The sequence below is a fragment of the Gambusia affinis genome, linkage group LG01 (genome assembly GCF_019740435.1).
Source record: "Gambusia affinis linkage group LG01, SWU_Gaff_1.0, whole genome shotgun sequence".
In the NCBI taxonomy this organism is placed as follows: Eukaryota; Metazoa; Chordata; class Actinopteri; order Cyprinodontiformes; family Poeciliidae; genus Gambusia; species Gambusia affinis.
In genome coordinates, this window is record NC_057868.1 from 23,818,902 (window position 1) to 23,833,092 (window position 14,191).

The 14,191-nt window shown below is 37.3% G+C and overlaps 1 protein-coding gene across 2 annotated transcripts in view; it reads right to left on the reverse strand.

Annotated features, from left to right (window-relative positions):
* The window catches only part of cpne5a (copine Va), an 89,569-nt gene that overhangs the window by 5,435 nt on the left and 69,943 nt on the right, over nt 1-14,191 (reverse strand). For both annotated transcript variants that reach the window (XM_044127474.1, XM_044127482.1), the window contains 6 exons: nt 13,102-13,148; nt 11,320-11,501; nt 9,119-9,246; nt 5,637-5,739; nt 462-519; nt 196-269 (listed from right to left, as the gene is read on the reverse strand). In XM_044127474.1, the coding sequence (XP_043983409.1) occupies nt 196-269; nt 462-519; nt 5,637-5,739; nt 9,119-9,246; nt 11,320-11,501; nt 13,102-13,148 (592 nt within the window). The remainder of the gene's footprint in view (nt 1-195; nt 270-461; nt 520-5,636; nt 5,740-9,118; nt 9,247-11,319; nt 11,502-13,101; nt 13,149-14,191) is intronic.

A 14,191-nucleotide genomic window follows, 5' to 3' on the forward strand; every position in this document is an offset into this window, starting at 1 on the left:
AAATAACTGTCATGAAGACAATGCTCTGAAAGAACTCATGTAAATTCATACAAACTCCAAAACAAACAAATATGTTTATTTGACTCTATTTTTTATGGGGAAAAAAAGAAAATTAAAAACAAATACAATATTTTTTATTTTATTTTTTAAAACATTTTTAAGAATTACAGAGAATCAACATTAAACTTTTCTTACCTGCACAATGTCTCTCTCTGCCAACTTTCCTCGTGAAGAGATTCTGACATCATCACCATCCAGCTCAACCATTGCTACAGAGACAAAAATATCAATCCCAAATAAGATGTGGTGCTAAATGGATATACATTTGTTTTGTTGAATGAGACTTTAAGAAAGTCTAAATTATGTTTATACAGAAAATGATGATTCTTGTAGATAACAAGAATCATCATTTTCATCCTTCTGATAGTTCAGAAGGATGATTCTTTTTTTTATTTTCTCACCATCAAACTCCGCTTGGCCAACTCCGACAATGATGATAGACATCGGGAGTTTTGCAGCCTGTCATCAAAACAAAAGAATCATCATCAGTCAGAATTTGTATTGGGAGGAGATACATTAACAAGCATGTAATTTTCAACTGGAGCACATCCATTTCATATCTCATTATGCTGCACCGCGTTGTGAGGAAACATTATTCACTTTGATTCATGCACAATCCTGCTGAACATTTTAACTAACAGCCATACACAGTGTTTAATTTACATGCCATGCTGCCAACGTCAGCAAAGCTATTCAAAGCTGCAGCGCGCAACCGGCGCACTTTCATTATGTTCAGATCGCCTCCGACCAAGTTCATTTGGCTTTTCAACATCAGTGTCTTACAGAGTTTGTGAGTTTTCAATCTATTTCTTCTATAACTCTCATCCATCCATCCATCCATCTAAATGAAAAGCAACATAACCTCAAAGTAACAGCTTCAGATGAGTTGATGTTCAAATCCTAAACATACATCTACAGCATTTACATACGTTTTATCTGACCCTCATTTTACCAGGAAGTCCCTTGAAATAGGAGCTCTGTTTAAGAGACATGTGGCAAAACAACACATTCTCACCAGCAGAACATACAAAAATAAATAAATAAGTTAAGCTCATGTAGAGTCTCAGTCATCCAGGACATGACACGTGCTGGAAGGCGTCTGAGCTTTTTCCCTTGTTTCTTGAAGATGTTTAGCCTCCCTTGCAGCACTTAGGAATGTCCTGTCCTGGATGATTGAGAGTCTGCACCAGGGTGTCGCTGGATGCACTCTGGGAAAAACACCTCAGGAATGATCAAATCAGAAGTGAGGTAGGCTTTTGGTTGCGAGAACAAGAGAATAATATTGACACAAAAGGGAGACAAAGAAAAAAACCTACACATATCACTTTGTCTGACATTTGTTATTCTATAGAAATGCACCACAGTCTGCTTTATGAAACACCCAATGATGCCTGTATGTTCGACTCCAGCCTAAACAAAAATTCAATCTTAACACAGAAGTTTAATGCAGATCATATTCTGAGCTGTGGTGCAGAGCTACATGCACTTAAACCACAGCACTGATGTTCAAAATATAAAAGCTCTGGCATGAATGAATGATATGTGCTTGTGGTAAAAATGCATTTGCAGGGTGAAAGTGGGTCAGGCTTCCTGGAAAAACCTCTTCCCCAGGGAGAGGTCTGTCACAGATAGGAGTAAATAGACTTTGGAGGACCACCCCCTTCACGGTCTTTATCAATTTTCCTCCCTCCAACGCTTTTTATCCATTTTTATCTTTTCTGCTTCATTCGTTCCTCAAGAACTTTCCCACTTGCTCAAAAAAAAAAAAAACATATTCAATTTGCCTCCTTTCCCCCTTCAGGTCCCACAAGCGCATACTGTACCTATAAATGCCAGATCAAATCTTCCTTTCAGAGTTGAATTATTCAGTCTACACCATTTGTTACTTTGCTTGTATGGTAAAGTCACTCAGGGGAGCTCAGTCCAACACGAATTCAGATTCACAAGGATAATCTGAAGATACACCAACTATGATAATAAACATCCAAATCAGCAGTACAAACCAGCTGTGTTAGATCAAACAAACATGTTTAATTCTAGCTTGAACTCAAAACCTGAGAGGAGATTCGAAGAAGCTAAAATGGAAAAATAACATCAGTGGAATTAAGGTGCAGTCCTTCTCTAAAAAACAGAAACTTGCAGACACTTTTGGCTTCTTTAAAGAAAAACTGAAAACCTTTTTAGATTCCGATTAATAAATTATTTCCCTGTTTAAGGTGTTATACTGAAGACTATTTTTGGATTTAAATACGCAGTGAATACATGTTTTAATATTTCTTGCTGCCATAAAATACTTTCAGGTGTTTCACAAATTAAGTTTTCTTTTAAACATGATCTTAAAGGTCTAGGTCATTTTCTTTCCTTTTATGGCTAGTAAAGCTCTCTGATTTTCTTTGTGCATGCGTAGTGCTATGAAAATAAACCTACATTTCCTTTTAATAGCTTTCTCATAAATTCTGCTTGAGGAAAACCACTGACTGCCATTATGCTGCTTGAAGTGCAAGAAGTCTAATTAAGGTTACAGGCTTTGTTGAACCGTAGTGGCTCGGATCAGTTCATTAGAGTCACTTGATGGAAAATATATAATGTGAAATTTTCCTATTTCTATTTTTTCTTTATAGGAAGCCCACTTTTTTGTCAGTTTAAAATTTTCTTCTCAAATTTTGGTATTTTTTTAAATATGAGAAAAGCTATTTGTGAAGTCCCTCGAATTGCATCATCCTGAAAATAAAACGTTGTTAGAGGTTTTGACAGGTGCATCTTAAACAAAATGCCTCATGTATTGTTAAACTCATTCATATATTATCTTGATCAATTACACACTGAGTGATATATTTTCAGTGTTTATTTCTTTAAATTTTTTCCAGGCAAAGCTGCAGATGGGGAGAGACCCAGGTGTTTTCAGTAAATGGGCTTCAGGTGTCCAATTCCCACTGCTTAGCCTCTCTGAAATATCTTACCTGCGCTAAGGAGAAAAAGAACTGAACATTTCCTCAGTGGCCCATAATCAAACTAAAAAATAACTTTCAGGTAAAAGTCAAATTTGCAATTTATTTGGAAGTCAAGTGGAGAGACCAATAACTCAGTTTGCTGTAAGTCCAGTGTGAAGTCCACACTCAGTCAGTGTTAAATGTAGGAGCCGTGTCCAAAGTCAGGATCGCCTTCTACCAGGAACAGAGAATTTATCCTTCCCTCTGCAGAACAATTTGATGAAAATAACGATTTTATTTTCCAGCAGGACTCGGCACCTGGCCCCACTGCTAAGAGTACCAACACCGGCTTTAATGACTGTGGCACTGCTATGCTAAACTGGCCGGCAGTCTTGCCTGACCTAAAACCCCACTGGGAATCTCAGAAGGAAGCAGAAAAACACCAGAGCCAATAATGCAGATGAGCAGAGGGCCGCTATTACAGAGTTATCACCTTGATACAGTAATTCATACAAAAAGAGCCCAGAACAAGTATTGTTGTGTATAAGCATACAGTACACAGACTCTGAATCATCTCTTTTAATATTCAAATTTTCATTTCAATGAACTAATTTTTGTGTTTCATTATCCATAAGCCATAATTGTCTGTTGTTTTATTTTTTTCCAGAAAAAGAAAAAAAAACACTGGAAATATATTTCTATACGTGTAATAAAAAAAAAAAATATATATATATATATATATATATATATATATATCTATATATATCTATATATATATATATATATATATATATATATATATATCACCTCTTTGGGTGAATTACTGAAACAAACTTGGATACTGAGATAAACCCAGGAAAACCTACTGTTTATTTATCTTGTATAATTTCATTAATTTCATCTTGAATACATTTCGATGATAAACAGTCCAAAAATAAAACCACTTGTAAGCTTTAATTTTTCTAAATGGATATCTTAAAACTTCAATTAAGTTAATTTGGTTTTGCCTGCATGGATTTACAAGACAACTGGTCAGCAATTTCACTCGTCATTGGATTCATGACGAGTAAAACTTGCCTTACATCCTTGCAAATATTTTCTCAAATTAAGTCGATTTTCTAAATTGTTGAAGTGAGAGGGTCTGGGTGTAGGAAGGAGTATGTTGGAGGTTTTAACCAGCACAAAGGCAGTAACATGTAAAAGTAACCAAGAACCCTTTTAAAGTGAAGTTACCAACATTTAATCAAACTCAAGTGTTTTATAGAGGTTTAAATTGGTATAATCTACCTGTAATAAATTTAAATTATATTCATACTTTTACTCAATTCAATACTTATTTCTTATCTCTGAATTAATCAGTTAAATGGATCCATAATTAGTGTTTATTATAATTGGAAATGGGTTCAAGTTTCATAGTTTCCTGCAGCATTTATGTAGTGGTTTCTGCTTCATAAATTCAGAGCAGAAATGAGTGGACAGACTGTGCAGTTGCATAAGTCATAACTTAGAGGCATCATTTAGGAGAATACCTACTACAAAATATGCATGAACTAGAAGCAAATGTCAGAGTGATGACCTGATAAAAACATAATGCTTAATGTCACATTAGGAGGATAAACTGATGTATCACTTGGCCCGGCATGCTGAATGCTTGAAGTGGCAGATATCAAAAGGTTGACCAACACCTGTGTTCTGATTCCTGGTGGTGATGGTGAGAGTTCAGACAATGAATTCAATAATTTTATAACAAAATGTTACTCACTCTGTTCATATGTAGTAGCACATCACAAATATTACACTGTTCATTTTGACAGATACATAAAAAGGGAGGTTTAATGGATTTGACATTATTGCTGTTTCACAAAATCCTCAAATTTAGGCCAACATATCACACATTTACAAAGGTACCAACACATGTAGCAGGAAAAAAAACCTATTGTGACAACACCTTTAGTCAGTATCAGCTATGATCTAAAATGTCAAAAATATTTTTAAAAACATACTGCGGAGGTTTTAGATGTAATCAAGTCCTTTTTTTGTGGTTTGTCTCTGCAGAACGAAGCCTGGATGCAAAAGGATATCCGGGCTTTAGCTCTGCAAGCAGAAGAGGGAGAATCCTGGTTCCAGCGGGAGTGAGTGAACTCAGGTTGCGCAGAGAGCAGAGCAGCAGACAAGATCTTAAAAGGAAGGTGTGGCTGTTCGAAAGGTTTGATTAACAGTCGCAAATTCCCTTTAAACCCAGTCTGCTGGGGGTCAGAGCTGTGCTGCTGGGGAGGGTTTACCTGGTCGACGATTATTCCTGTACAAACTTCATCCCGAAATCAGTTTTGTAGTCAAAATACAATATACATTCAGAAAAAAACGCAAATTGAAAACAAATCAGAATCAAATAGCTTTTAAAAAGTTGCTTAAATTGATCAGCAGTGTGAAGGAGAACTATTGGAAAGTGCATTGAAGTCAGAGTGGGAGAAGTAGCAGAACACCTGCTAAAAATCCTCCAATCGGTGTACAAACTCTGAAAGTAACAGAAAAGCCTGAGAGCTGCACCACAGTAAACTAAAAGCACCTGAAATGCCACAGCACAGCTGAACACACAGAAACACATCAACATCCTCCAGCTAGTGTGGAAGTGAATGCAGCACTTACATTCACTATGGCCTCCTTGGTCTGAGCCATATCTGATATAACTCCATCTGTAATGATGAGCAGGACGAAGTACTGAGATCCGTCCTGCACGGCTGCTGCATACCTGGGTCAGAGGAATGAAAAGCAGAATGTGAGCAGCACCAAAATAAAGTGGAGCTTGAATAATGTGGTCTGATCGCTGAGATTGACAGAAACAACCGAGAGAAATATCTGAGAGCTGCAGACAAGTAACCACTGTGGAAAATATATCAAGAAATGCAATAAAATAAAATAAAAAACATGTCAGAGCGTGACACAAAAACATAATATAAAAAGCTAAAATATTCTGTGTAGCTTCTTACGTCTCGGTGGTCTTTACAGATAGCATTACAGAACCCATCAGAGAGACACCACTGTGAGGCTGTCCTAGTTTTAAATGCCCATCGCTGGCTTCCACATGAATAATTTATTAAACTGTTTATGCAATCGCAGCGGTCTTATTCTTTCAGAACATTATTGATCGCCTAACACCTATAAGACCAACTTTAATGAGCCAGAGGAGGGGAAAAAAAAAAAAAAAAAGCATCATTGCAGGTTCCAAGTACAGGTCAAAGGTGAAGCCGTCATGCTGACCACTCCCCTCCCACCAGCTTGAGAAATTTAGCTGTGAGAGGCTGACATTTTAATCAGAAAGCGTGAGCAATTAACAGCGTTTAAAGATTAAAGAGACATTTGACCTCATCGACTTCTTGACAATAACTTTGGACACATTCAGTGGACACGTTTCAGAATATCACCACAAGGGTGGTTTATCATGCTGTGAATGATAATATTAAAAGTATGAACCATTTATCTCCCTGTTTTATATTATGAAACAGCTTGCATCGTACATCAATGTTATTTAAACCTTTAACACCATAAACTGCTTTATTCATCCAGATAAAAAAATCCATGTCCAGATGTGACAGCATGTGTCTTCTTATGTACAATGAGAAGTTATTCTTCTCTCCTCTGGCTTTTGGATGGCTTATTTTGATTTAGCGTCTCTTTTAAATGTGAACTGCGTTTGTAAAATAGGATTTGCCAATATTAGCCTTGGAGAGGCTAAAAGAAACGTAGAACTTTATGATGAATTTCATTAGCTTTGAATCCAGACCGTTCAACTCTGTAATGTGACGTTTTAATATGCAGAAAAGCCTTCTGGGCTGTTTTTTATGCCTACATTTTGGTGCGTGGAATACAGTAACATGAACTTTGGGGGATTTCGTTCTTGTAGGCTTTGGATTGGGTTTATTTGCCCTGCCGGTTCTGCTTGCAGAGTTGACAGCGCACTAATATTCATAGTTGAGTTTATCATTGATTTTAAAGTCTCTTTTTTATGTTTGATGCGAAAATGCACAAGCCACAACATGCAAATGAAACTAACACTGATTGTTGTTGGAGCAAATTGTTGAAATATTAAAACAACATTATGTTTTGTGATGCAATATCTACTTATTATTGGCTTATGGCTTCTGGTGAACTCTGTGATAGCTACCATTATGAACTGTTTTGTGCTCAATTGCTTTTAAATGAACACATTTGTCTGTGACATTAACTTTTGAGAGAATGTTAAACATGTTTTAATTGCTTCTCCACTGAATTACTAACTTATTATGGCGAAGGGGTTTGAACTTCCATATGATCCAGGGGGCAATGTTGCTCTGGGATTCAGCTTGTGGCAAATTAGAGTCGGACCAAAAGCGATTCAATTATCTCGATTAAATGGCAGACCACAAGAAGAGGTCAGCCTTTCCCTGGACATGTAGACCAGAGCATCCTCCTGGAGTCGGGCCTGGCGATGGTTCCTGGGTTTAGCTCGGCTCAGCCTGAAGAAGTTACAAGAACAAATCTCCAAGTGGCCCATCACCTGCAGGGAGGAGCGTTAGGATTGGGTGCCATACAAGCTGGCTGGCAGTCAGAGACCCGCAGCAAGGCATGCTGATTCTGAATGTGTGGAGTTTAGTCATTGGATATTTGAGCTAGGTGTGGGATGTCCATAAAAAGAACATTCTTGAGCACAACATTGTTCACGAGTATATTTTGTAATTCATTACCTTAAAGGTCGAGCATTGATTTTGTAATTGGGACATCAGAACTGCACTGCTTTGCCTTGAACGTTCAAGCACAGAGAAGGGCAGTTTTCACCATCCTTTTCTGTTTTGAAGATTTCTCAAGGCTTCCCCCAGAAAACTTGCTAAGCCTGCTGGTTGGGCGCACGATGGGCTGCATTCATCCAGCAGCCCATCGTGTTTTTGAGTTAAAAATTATTTAAACTTGACATTTGAAATTTGAAAATATCACTTGATAATCATACGTTACTGAAGGATTGGAAGATAAACACCTGGACACCTACTGTAAAGTCTTTAAAAAATACAAATATTTTATAAAGACTTAAATAAATAAGTAATGCTTAGCCTGGTGGGGGCACAAGTAAAGCCTGGTGGCCCGCCAGGCTTATAATACACTGGAAGAAACCCTGTCTGGTAAATTCAAACAAGTGGTTAGAATAAATTCAGAGCATCTACGTCTCACACATCCAAGAGAATTTCTTTCATGTTGTGAGCGAGGTTGGGGACATGTAATTTGAACCAGACATGTTCAAACCGTCATGAGGAGGAAGGACCCGTTCCTAAACGTCATTGTAGGGACTCTCGAACCCGGTGATGTGGACAAAGAGCTTCTTCCACAGCATCTGATAATATTTTCAGACCTGGTATTGGTTTGTCTTGTTGTTAAAAATGTCATTAAACCCGTAAATTAGAGGGCACAGAAATTGCTTCAAAACTGGATTCATTCATAATTTATTTAAAGCTATGAATCTAATTTCTTTAAGAAGGGGTCAGTACCTCAGAAAAGAGAGAAAAGATGTTTTGTGCATGTTTCAGATGTACTTATGACAGGTTTCTCTATGGTATTACAATTGAAAACAAATATTTCAATTAAAATCTGACCACATTTAACAAACCTCCTGTGCTTTCTATTTAATGAGGAACAGCTAAGTTTTCAATATACAGCCAGTAAATTAATTTGCTGAACTTTGACCCCTGACATTTCAATCATAATGTTATATCAAAGCCGTATTTTCCACTTAATGTAAAACTCCTTTGTTAAATAAACAAGTTAAGTCATCAAAACTTCTAGAAGGGCAACACGACATGAAATAATTTCCCTGCAGTTCACGTGATCTTTCCTCCCACTTTCATCACTACATTATGTCTAAAAATAAAATGGTGAGCCCTCTAATATGTCGGGCCTTACGTACGCCTGATTTCCATTTCCTTTCATCTCTGCCTTACAGCTGACTGTTTCTCCATCATTAGCTCCTCTCAGTTCTGAGAGAAAACCTCCACTTGCAGACTTAATGCCTCCAGCGGCGCAGTTGCCATATTTACAGATTCGCTTCCAAAGAAAAAATAACTGTGCTCAGATTTATTCGCAGCGGGAGACTTTTGTGTTCGCACCTTGCCACGTGATTAACAACAGGAGCGAAGTTGGTGGGTCCATACAGCTGAACCGTCTTAAGGCTTTGATGGTAAGCTTCGAGAATCCCCTCCATACCATTACAGTAAGGGTTCTCAACGTTGCCATTCTGAAAGAAACAAAACAAGTCTGTTACTGCAAGAACAACATGGATATGATTTGAACCTGTAACAATATAAATCAGGAAATACCAAACTAATCTAAACTGATAGATGTTAAGCCAGATACGTTGCCAATTTACCAGCTGTTCTGTCAAGGCTTCAGAAGTTTGTATAGGTATAAAGTTGTGGGGACATTTTGAAGCAGGTTTTGATTATAAATCAGTATTACAATCTTTGAATCTCAGAGAATTCACCCAAAGTGGGATGTTATCGATCAATGAAGACATTGACTCCCATTTAAAATGAAAGCTGGAACAAGAAAACTGGAGGAGCTGCAGTGATCTCCAGCTCAGGTGGAGAAGTCTTTAAGTAGGACAGGTGATTATCAATCTCTAAAATATGGCTTTTATGAATGGTATCATGGAAGACATTCTTAGAAAGGCTAAGTTTTCTACATCTCATAAAGGAGACGCAACAAATTTGTAGATGATGTTGATCTGCTTGACCTTTTCTTGCTTATATACAAAATGCTATGTTTGGCTGAAAACTAATATTTCACATCACCCTTAACCTCAACATACTATTCCCAACATGAAGTACGGTAGTGGTAGCATTATGCTGCAGAGCGTACCTACCTTGTTAGGAACATTATTAGAACCAAATACTAATCAGTCTTGGAAGAAAATAGGCAAGTACGAAGAAACTGGAGTGTAGATTGAACTTCCAGTAAGAAAAACAACTCAAACATACAGCTACAAATGAAAGGCTGTGTTGACTAAAATATGGAATGTGAATAAACTATACTTGCCAAAGTGTTAAAACATTTAATTCGTTGAGATATGATATATATATATATATATATAAGTGGCAAATAGTACAAAAAATAATTTGATTGATGATTTAATGAGATTAATGCATAAAATTCTTCAGAAGTTTAGCAATTAGCTCACAGTCTGTCATCGTTTTTTACACAGATATTTTCTAGTTTCCCCAAATACATTTTGGTTGCCCACTTAGTCACTGAGTAAACTAACTTCAGTTTCGTCCTTGCTGCTCACTCAGAGTCACTGTCTCGTTGTAATGTAAATTTTCTCCACAGCCTAAAGGTCCTGGGTTCTCAAGAGCACTTCATTAAGAGTGATCTCTGTACTCTCCTGCCAGCTTTCCCCATAGACTCTGACCAGTAACACTATCTCCCGGTTACAAGGATGTTATCGATCTTTTTCCTGGCTCACTCCTCTGCAACTACACCCTACAGAGAACGAGAAAAACAAGGAAGAGCTGAGGGTCAGAGTTTAAACTGGATGAGCATCATGTGTTACTTAAAGGTTAAACTGCAGAATAGAGCAGCTATAGTCCTGTCTCCAATCTGTCAACTTCAGACCGTCCTCTGTTTCTTATTCTCCCTTCATCTTCCATCTCATTGAATGATGACTCCCCTGCTCCTGTAAAGCTGTGGGGCAGACTCAGAGGGCTGACTGACATTTTTGGGGAGAATTTATTATTTATTTATTTTTTTTTACAAAAGACAATATCACAAGAGATTTTCTTGTCGAATCTTGCTTCAAATGCTATCTTCCTTGACAGCGGGGCAAATTTCAAAACCCCGACACTGTGACAAATGTTCCACAAAGGGATGTAACTTTACTTTTACGCCCACTTGTGTGAATACAGCATGAAGAGAAATGGGGCTTCAATTATATGGTGAGATGAATCTTAATTTGCAAATTTTAATGGCGGCATGGAGTGATGCAGACATTACCCTGTAGACACACTCCTCATTAGGCTGTACAGTGCAGCCGCCGAGTGCATTAGCTGGCTGAGAGAAGCTAAATTGATTTAAGAATCTTTCAGCCCTACAGAACCTAATTTAAACTACAAAGGGATGGAAATTCCTTCTGGGTCATGTTTGCCATGCACAAGTAGTCGCATTCATGTCAATAAACATGCATCTATGCATATCTACGCATGCTAAATGAGAGATATGAGCTCAGCTGAAATACGGGGATCGAAATGACCTTCACAATGATCCACGTCAACTCCAGGTGAAACTGTCTAAAATAATCCCACTGTTTACTCACCAGTGGAAACTCATGAGACACCCTCCCGTCAGGCGGGAGCTTAGCACCAAATCCAAGTGCAGGGAACATCTTATCACTGTCATAGTCCTGAATGATCTCTCCCACAGCCTTCAGAGCCATGGCATAGGCATTCATCTGATACGGGTTCATGTAGTGTAGCGAAGTGGACTGCGATGGATTTCCTTTGGACACAGGGAAAGTCTTAGTCAGTGATGCACATCAGGAGACAGAGAGCAAACTGACAGCTGCAAGAGGGAAAGGGATGATTTGAATAAAATGCAGCAATGAAACCACCTGGTTTATTTGTGTGGATAAAAAAAGCTACAGCAGTCTCTTGTGTGGGAGTAATAAACATAAAAGCTACGAATATGGGCTTCTGTAACTTTCTGAGTTCTACCTACTAAAGGAAAGTGTGCTAATGTTAACTGTGTGCAGAATCACATGAGTTTATTTTGAGAAAGAAAGAATGCCTGTTTTGAATCCACAGCTTAGTTACAAGCTATTTGCATAAAAACTATAAACAAATACATAACCAAGAGTGATGATATGCCAAGTGTCTGTCAAATACAGGAAATATTTCAAAATGACATTATTTTCACAAAAAATCTTAACATAGCATCAGTGGGAAAGAAACTTTGGCAGACAAGGCCTCATTATGAGGCACTCCAGAAACATCGATTGTGCCCAGGTGTGCGCTTGAAATATTCACAACAAAAACCCCTAAAAACTCATAATTAACCGTGATGGGATTTCAGAGGCAGTAATAAAAGCATGTGAATCTGCAATTTTGTTTAATAGCAGGAGTGAAATCAAGTGACGGAGAAAGTGAGGACTGTGATAGATGTCGATATAAAATGCCATAAAAAAAAAACTATTCACAAACTTTTGTTTTTGATGTTACAACCACAAACTTTATTTATTAAGATTTTTTTTAATCACTGATCAACACAAAGCTTATGACTGTGAAGGAAAATTATATATTTTTTTTGTATTACCTTTTAGCGGCCTGACACTATGACTGGGGTTCTCCTTTGATTAGGACGACACTCGCCATGCAGTCAGAGTAACTCTTAACCCAACCTGTTTAAAGTTGCATTTCAACTATAATTCAACACTGACCAACATATTTGATATGTATTGATAATTTGGATGATGGCACTCATCAAGTGTAGTGGTTTGTCTCAATTATCGACTGTTTAATGACTTTGTTTTAATGATGTAAACCACTTTGAACTGCCTTGTTGCTGAAATGTGCAATATAAACAAACTTGACTGACTGATTGATTGAAAGTTTTAAGATAAAAAAAAAAGTGTTTGGGTGACCTTTTCAAAGTACATTCTTAAATCCATTTCACAAAATAAATAACGATTTAGAAATTATTTTTTAAAGAGGCTCTTGTTTGAATTTGACTGAGTTTGGGCTGTTTTGCAAAGACGACGGTCAACCTCTGTCTCTAGACGTCCAAAACAAGTAGGAACACCCAAAAATAAAAACGTGAATCATTTCACTTCCACTACAGAATTATGCACAACTTTGTTAGTCGTTATAATATAATGCTAATGTAAAAGTTCAATAGATATGCAGCAGAATGTACAGATTTGCTTTGTCTCTGTTCAGTTTGCTCAGGATTAAATGCATTAGATCTTGTTTTGCACTAGTAATAAATGCGACTGAACAATACAAAGAGTGCAGATCAGAAGCCGAAAGAAAACTCTGGCGGTATGACACACATCTGACGATACAGGAAAGCCGAGCAGCGTAATTGCAGTCAAAACACTCACCGTTTGATGCAGTGAAATCAATGGCCACTGTGAAGTGAATCTGAGTTCTGAAACACAAACAAGAATAAATGTTAGCCAAACGAGAGGCAGGAAAACCCAACACTGCAGTTTAATGAGGCTCGCCCAGGTTTCAGTGTGCACCGCGTTGCTACTCTCATCTTAGAAGAGGTGTGACAAAAGTAACACAACGTTTATAATTCACTTTTGTTATCTACTGCCACAGCTGCGTGTTCACTGCCATGACCAATAATATTAACGCAGGATTTTGTCAAGCATAGAAAAAGTGATATAGCACACATGTATGGGTTGATCACAGTCATAATTGATGATTTAAAAACACTGTCTCATTGGAGCACACAAAGTCTCTGCTATTTCAAATGCCAAACATTGTCCTTCCACTCATTGCCAGTCGCTAAAGCAGATCTCTTTTTTCAAAGTGTTTCTGTTTCCAGAAATATGCAGCTTGGTCTTTCTTTATGGTAAAGCTAAAAAAACGTTCATATGTGGAAAAAATGATCATGGTTTATTAATTCTACCTGCAGTTTCCATAAATACACATGAATGGCTGCATTTTGTTAAATCAGATAAGGACACAGTTAGGTCTATGAACAATTAATCCCAAAGACTTGAAACCCACCACTAAAACATACCAGTGGAAACATGCATAAAGCTGGAAAAACTGTTGTAATGCCAATGCGATTTTTACCTTATAATATGGCATGACATTTTTAATTAAAATTTTTAAAACAGTTTTATTTTCAATTCTCATTTTGCATTGTTTTATTTATTATCATTTGACAGATCCCAATCTTATTTCAGCTCAGAAACAAACTAATGTGAATGTGTCCCGAGGGGCAGAATTGAATATATCGATGATCTGAGTAGTAATTACAGCCTGGATAAAACCCTCGATTATTTACACGTTTCTTTAACTATGCAGTGGATTATTTTTCTGAGGTAAAAAATTAAAAGATGAATCAATCTGATTAAAGTAATAAAACTGGAAAACAAGCTTTCGTTCACAAAACACCCTGAATATTTTTGCTATTTGTTGTTGCTGTGGTGGCAGACAAAAGCTCAAACAGAAACT